Genomic DNA, 7,719 nt, shown 5'->3' with positions numbered 1-7,719 from the left:
AGTGTGGAACACGTCTCAGAACGATGAAATCCACCCACTGATTGAGAGGAACTACTGGATCGGCCTTTACAGAGACCTGTGGGCTAACTGGTCTGACCACAGCCTACTGACCTTCACTAACTGGGAGACGGGCCAGCCTGACAACAAAGGTAGCACCAACATGACTTCCTGTGCTGCCGTGGATACGAGCACCGGAAAGTGGTGGGATGTTGACTGTAGTGAAGAGCACGAGTTCATCTGTCAGACACTGATTCCATCCAGTAGGAGGATGGAGCTGCGCTTCCAGTCCGAGGTCGACCGGAATGACCCCGACGCCCAGCAGCAGATTTTACAGCAGGTAAATACTGTAAATGCCACTTTAAGAACAATCTATCCTCAAAAAGTTCTTCATACCCTGACACAGGTTTTGTTTTTAATCTGACATTTAGCTGCATGCTAAAATGGAAGCTGACGGATTAACAGAGTTCAAACTTCGCTGGATGGAGACGGATGGTCAGATTTTTCACAAAGAACCAAAGAAAAAACCATGAGGCATATTCAGCCTTTTTCATGCACCATGTATAAGCCTAACCTACAGAAATTCACATCCATAGTCAAGTCAGTCAAGGACATTTTCAGTAGCTCTTTTTTTGCTAAGCTAACAGTCATAAATTTATGTAATCCTTTCTGGAATATGTCAATCTACATATATGTATGTATGCAGGTAATATTGTGTAACGTCCATTTTGACTATTTAATAAAGTAAAACCTGACACGACTACCTGTAATACCATATGCGTTTCCTAAACTTGAAATATGCAAATGATTTGCTTTTCTCTTTATATGATGGTTTTATGTTGTACATGGAATCATAAGTTCTATGGACCATTTGAACTTCATACCTGACCTTTTTCTTGGCTTTTATACCCATCTGTTACTTCCTTTTTCATTTGTTGGCTGTTAAAAGAATAATAATAATAATAATAATAATAATAATAATAATAAAAAGTCTATGATGCAATACAATGCAAGAGTGGTTTGAATGTATAAAAAAAATAAAGTAAAACTTGTCATTCTTTGGCCACAAAATGTTTAAGTGGTGCCTTTTAAATACATTGTAAATGTTTGTGACTTTGTTAATTTAGTCAGTGTAAAAACTATGTTAAGTTATTTTTAAACTGGCAATAAACCGTGCTATTAAATTGGTGTGTGTTAGCGCCACAATTTGTCATTTTTTTAAGCAAAATGTTAATAGCGAGACTTTTAGGAGTTTTTAATACAAATACTAAATGTAATGTATTTCAGTCATTGCACTCAGGTGCTGTGAGTCTCAGGTGATTGTAGTATGAAGACTTCTGTGTCAGAAATGTTTAAAACTTCTTTTTGGGTGGATGTAAAACTAGAAAACAAACTACCAAAATTTCTTCAGACTAACAACACTGTTGACTACCATCACGTTTTGAAGATGATAATGTTTTTAATATAGACGCCACCTAATTTCACTTGATTCATTGTACGTATTTACATGCTTTTCTAATGATAGCGACAAATTACTTCCACTGTGTTTGCATAAGGTGGAGTGACGGAAAAAAAGGCAGGCAAATGCCATTCCTGTAGGTCTGAGAGTTATTTTCCGCCAGGGCGAGGATCCAAGCAGTAATGAGATCTGGAGATGTCTTCAAGCTAGCAAGCATATTGGGCATTCCTTAATGTAGTGCTATTTTTGTTTAGGTTAACTCCTCAGAGGTTAGAAATCAACATAGAAATAAGCAAATAAGCAAATAATCGCATTATAGCTTAACACAAACTCAATTTTCATTCTGATGATGAATCATTTTTCATGTACAAATTTGTTTACAGAGATAACCCAACATTTTATTTATGGTTTTAGTTGTGTGTGTGTGTTTTATGTCCTTTTTATTTATTGTTTTTGGCTTTTGTGTTTTAGCCTGGATTTTTAAAATGCTTTCAATTTCCAGTGTTAAGTGTACTTTATTAAAAATAATGGGTTTCTTTAAGTCTTTGAGAGAGCGGACATATATTATTATATCATTATCAGTGTACTGGTTGAAAGTGGTCTCAAAACAAACAATATTATCATTTATCACAATAATTTCTGGAACGATTTTTTTGTCCAGCAAATTTTGTTATGTCCGGCTTACTTTGGTCATTTTTATTCAACTGAGACAATTCCTACAAATGTAGAAACTGTTTAGGAAACCCTATTTAAGTCAAACTGATGGGAACAATCTCCAACAAACCAGAACACATTACGTACATGTTCCTATTTCATTACGTAAATTCTTTAAAAATAACTTAAGCTACAGGATGAAGAAGCTGCTGCTGCTTGTTCTCACCTTCTCGGGTGAGTTTCTGCAGAAAGCCACATAAAAAACAGTTTTGGGTAAGAAAATGTGGACATTTTTAGTCATGTTTTAAACTCCCTTGTCCAGTGGGGGTTTATGTTCTGTGTACCAACCTGTTTCGAGAGTACCACTACATGAGCACCCCCAAGACGTGGGCTGAAGCTCAGCGGTACTGCAGAGAGATGTACGCCGACCTGGCCACCGCAGACAGCCCGGAGGAAAACAACAGACTGCTCCAGAAAGTTCAGGAACCTGAAAAATTTGCCTGGATCGGGCTTTTCTACGACATGGCGAACTGGAAGTGGGCAATGGGAGACGAAGATTTTAACCATGAAGATTTTAGCAACTGGAAAAACGGTGAGCCTAACAATTTAGGCTCCAAAGAGGTGTGTGCGGTGATTACACGAACTGGGCTTTGGCGAGATGAGATTTGTGACACAGAGCGTCCTTTTATAAGCTTCCACGGTAATATCTTTGGGTTTCTTCAACAAAGTTTAGTTACTAAAAGGCCGAGTACAACTTCTGCTCCCTGACATCTGTCTCCACAAAAGCATAGTAAAAATAAAAAATGCTTTTGACTTCAGTGGAAACATAGGTCCAGTCAGAAGTTTGCTGCATACATCAAGGGCAGGAACGCCACATTAACTTCGGGCTTTGAATGATTTATTTGGACGGTTCTTTTATCAGGATGGAAGGATGATGTAACAAACAACTTCTCTGAATTAAAGCTAATGCTCACATATATTTTTTTCAGTATTCTACGAAGTGCTTTTGTTGCATCATCCCTCCAGCCTGGTAAAAGAGCCGTTCAACTAAATCATTAAAAGTCCACATGTAATGTGGCCTTCACGCCGGTGACGCGCACGCAGACATCTGAGGTTTGCAAGGAAGATGGGTGAAAACTTTTCCATATTTTGTCACATTACAACCACAAACTTGGATACATATTTCATTGGAATTTGATGGGAAAGACCAGCACAAAGTGGCATACGATTGAGAAGTAGAAAGATTATACATGAACATCTGACAGAGCAGTGGTCAATCCATCATCAGAAAATGGAAGAACTGCAGAACTATCATCGAGAATCCAATTTAAAGAAGCTTAAGCATGTATGTTCTTCTTGGGTTTATTTCTGCTTACAGAACAGGGCCGCTCAAAATACAATTTAGTGGAAACCGTTATGTTTTGGAACGATCCCAAGAACTACTGTCGGTCCCACTACACTGACCTCATCACGGTGAGGAGCATGTCTGAGAACGATGAAATCCACCCACTGATTGAGACGAACTACTGGATCGGCCTTCACAGAGCTCTCTGGGCTAACTGGTCTGACCTTACCCCAGTTCACTTCACCAACTGGGAGATGGGGCAGCCCGACAACAACGGCGTCACCAACATGACTTCCTGTGCTGCCGTGAATACGAGCGCCGGAACGTGGTGGGGTGTTGACTGCAGTGAAAAGCATGAGTTCATCTGTCAGACTCTGATTGCATCCAGTTGGAGGTTGGAGCTGCGCTTCCAGTCCGAGGCCGACCTGAACGACCCCGACGCCCAGCAGCAGATTTTACAGCAGCTACAGGAAGCCTGGATCCGTTTGATCATTTTATATATGTTATTATAATATACACTGACCTCATCACGTTGAGGGGCATAATATATGTTATTAGGATTAAACGTGGTAGACCAACATAAAAAGACAGAACATGATAGAAAAGTGACACAAAGCTTGTTTCACTTGATTTTACTTAATTTTGGAGTCTGAACACAAATGCACACAATTACTTGAACAAAATTTTGGAAACAAGGTATTTTCCTTCCACTTCCTAATTACACAATACATTGTGTTGGTCTGTCACAAAATACCAACAAAATATGTTAAAGTTCGTTTAACTAATGCGCTTAGCTGAAGAAAAAAAAACAACAACCTGGTAAGATGAACTCTCAAGAGACATAAGCATACTGGTGGTAATATAAGTAAATGTAACACTCAGGGTTTCCCCCAGACCAACGGGACTCGCCACGTAGCCCTGGAGGTCAGCTGGGAGACAAACGGAACTCGCCACGAAGCCCTGGAGGTCGGGCAGGAGACCCACAGGACTCACTACAAAGCCCTGGAGGTCAGCCCGGAGAGCAGCAGGACTTGCTATGAAGCCCTGGAGCCAGGCCAGGAAACCGACAGGTCCTGCAACGGAGCCCTGGAGGTCGTCCGAGAGACTAAAGGGACTCGCCACAAACCCCTGGAGGTCGGCCGGAAGACCTATAGGATTCGACACGAAGCCCTGGAGATCAGCCGGGAGACCAACGGGATTTGACACAAAGCCCTGGAGGTCAGCCGGGAGACCAACGGGATTCGACACAAAGCCCTGGAGGTCAGCCGGGAGACCAACGGGATTGAACACGAAGCCGTGGAGGTCGGGCAGGAGACCGACAGGACTCGCCTCAAAGCCCTGGAGGTCAGCCCGGAGGCCAGCAGGACTTGCTATTAAGCCCTGGAGGCAGGCCAAGAAACCGACAGGACCTGGAACGAAGCCCTGTAGGTCGCCCGAGAGACCAAAAGGACTCGCCACAAAGCCCTGGAGGTCGGCCGGGAGACCTATAGGACTCGACACAAAGCCCTTGATGTCAGCCGGGAGACCAGCAGGACTTGTTATGAAGCCCTGAAAGCAGGCCGGGAAACCGACAGGACACGCAACGAAACCCTGGAGGTCAGCCCGGAGACCAGTGGGACTTGCTAAGAAGTCCTGGAGGCAGGCCGGGAAACCGACAGGACCCGCAACAAAGCCCTGGAGGTCAGCGGGCAGACCTACAGGACCCGCAACAACCCTCTCGTTCACCAGGGCAAACCCCAATGTACAGGCGCCGAGATGAGGGGCAACAACTATGCCCACTCCTATCTGGTGCCTCTCACCATGGGCAACTCCAGAGTAGAAGTATGTCCAGCCCCTCTCAAGGAGACTGGGTCCAGAACCAAAGCCATGCGTCAAGATGAGACTGACTATTTCTAGCCAGTGGAGGCCTAACTAAAACAAAAACAAAACTAGAGTTCATAATATAAAATAAGTGTCTGATTACCTGGCGACAAAGGAGATTAGAGTCTGATTGTCTGGTGGTGAGGGAAGACTCGAGTTCGATGGCATCAAGTTCCCATACCTCCGCAGTTCTGCGGGCCTCAAGCTCTCCTGCCAACATCTTTCAAGCGATTAGCTCTTCCACCATCAACCCCCAAGTGTCAAGCTCCTCTGACACCGCAGTCCTGTTGTCCTCAAGCTTTTCTGCCACCGACAATCACGTATGAAGCCTGGAGCCCTCACGACACTTCTTTATTTAGAAGTACCATGGTTGAACCCAGTACCTCAGATTGTCTGTTTCGAACATTTTCAGAAGTGTATCGGTGAAGCCTCTGACCACATGTCTGAATATAGATGGCAGCTCCTGTGGCTGGTCTGAAACCGACTAGTTGTCTTCGTGGGTTTCCTCTTCAGATGGCTGCTGGTTCTGCTGCTCCTCTCTGTCCCTCAGCCTTTGGTTCAGCTGTTCCACTTCAAGCTGCAGATCAGTATTTGTACGCTCCAAGGCGGAGTTTTGCTGCTCAAAGGCGAGGCTTCTCTGCTGCAGGACAATACGATTCACTTTCAGGGCATTGTTTTCCTCCTCCAAGATGTTATTTACCTGGCTGACGATGTTGTTCTCCTCCAGCAGTTCGTTGTAATCTTCCTCCAGTTCGGTGTTTATCTCCTCCAAGGCATTGTTGTCCCGCTCCAGGGCATCGCTTTTCTGCTCCAAGGTGATGCTTCTCTGCTCCAAAGTGGTGTTTCTCTGCTCCAAGGTGGTGCTTTTCTGCTCCAAGATGGTGCTTATTTGCTCCAAGACGGTGCTTTTCTGCTCCAGGGTGGTGTTTTTCAGCTTCAGAGCAGTGTTCTCCTCCTCCAGGGCATTGTTCTCCTGTTCCAAGACGGTGTTCTCCTGCTCCAGGGCGACATTTATCAGCTCCAAGGTGGTGTTGTTGTCCTTTAGAGTTCTGTTTACTTCAAACAGTTTTTTTAATTCCTCATCTTTTTCCCGAAGCAGCTCGTCTTTTTCACGTGCTGCTTGTTCTATGTTTGTAACTTGAATCTTCAGCTCCTCGGCTGCTTTAATCAGAGTTTGTCTCTCAATAGATGTTATGCTGACTTCTTTCAAGATGCCTTCGAGCTTCTCTGTCTCTCTAGCCAAAGTCAGATGTGATTCATTCGAATGAGAAGACGACGCCTTACTGCTCTCATTCATTCTTGATCCTTTAAGTCTGGACAAATTTCAAAAACTGTTCAATGTTTTCCTTTATTTATTTGTTAGGAATTGCCTTTTTATCTTGAAAAGCTTTCATATTCAATCTCTTGTTAGGAGACAATTCTCTTTGTGACATCAATTTGCGTGATGTCACAAATTGATGTCACTACCTCAGCAGGACAACTAGAAAACTGCTGAAGTTTCAATAAAACTGACCACTACTTTACAGCTGAATGCAGCTTTGCTTAGCTGATGGCCATTGGAGACAATTCAACTGGTAATATATCACCAAGGCTGAAATCCGCACTTCGGAGACAGCAGCTCTTGAGGACAAGGGACTGAACAGCAGGGTGCGAGCACCAACTGTCAAAAGGAAACATTGTGCCTGAAAACAGAAGAAGGGGAAACGGGTGGACGTGTTGACCCAGCTGATGCCTAGGAAGCCACCAATTCCGACTCTCTTTCTGGCCAATGTCCGCTCACTGGGTAAGAAAGTGGATTTGTTAGATCTGAGGTTAAGAGTTTCTGCAGAGATGAAGAACTGTGCCATTCTTTCCCTAACGGACACCTGGCTTAACAGCAACTTGCCAGACTTTAGCCTTCCAGATCAACGGTCTTCAGTTATTCCAAGCAGACCGTGACCAACGGTCAGGAGAAACACGGGGAGGAGGACAATGTATGTAAGTGAATGAAGGTTAGTGTACGACCTGTGGCCTGGTTAAAAGCTGTCAGCCATACTATCTGCCTCGGGAGTTTGTTCGTCACCATTGTTTACATTCCGCCGGGTGAAGCATCGAAGGAGCTCTATGACACCATTAGCTCACTGCAGATGAAGCACCCAAAGGCATTTTACATGGTTGCAGGGGACTTTAACCATGTGAAACTGACGGACACTCTGCTCAGTTTTTACCAGCATGACATCCTTATTACACTCTGGATTGTGTGTACACTAACATTCACGGTGCGTACAGAGCTCTTCCTCGCCCCCATCTTGGCCAGCATATCGTCCGCTGATGACACAGATTAGGCCAAGGAAGAAGACAGTCCTGTGTGGCCCAGGGATGCAGCCTGTGCGCTCCAGGACTGTTTTCAGTCCACAGATTGGCA

The 7,719-nt window shown here is 44.2% G+C and overlaps 1 protein-coding gene across 1 annotated transcript in view; it reads left to right on the top strand.

Moving 5' to 3' along the window:
* Positions 1–755, top strand: part of LOC103146052 (uncharacterized) — a 2,234-nt gene extending 1,479 nt beyond the window's left edge. Inside the window, exons 4-5 of the mRNA XM_016677214.1 lie at positions 3–337; positions 429–755. Of these exons, the coding sequence (XP_016532700.1) occupies positions 3–337; positions 429–530 (437 nt within the window). The 3' untranslated portion in view covers positions 531–755. The remainder of the gene's footprint in view (positions 1–2; positions 338–428) is intronic.
* Positions 756–7,719: the final 6,964 nt, after the last annotated feature.

This window comes from Poecilia formosa, unplaced genomic scaffold (assembly GCF_000485575.1).
Source record: "Poecilia formosa unplaced genomic scaffold, Poecilia_formosa-5.1.2 Scaffold150, whole genome shotgun sequence".
In the NCBI taxonomy this organism is placed as follows: Eukaryota; Metazoa; Chordata; class Actinopteri; order Cyprinodontiformes; family Poeciliidae; genus Poecilia; species Poecilia formosa.
Note: the sequence above shows the minus strand (reverse complement) of the source record. Positions and strands in the feature narration are given on the sequence as shown.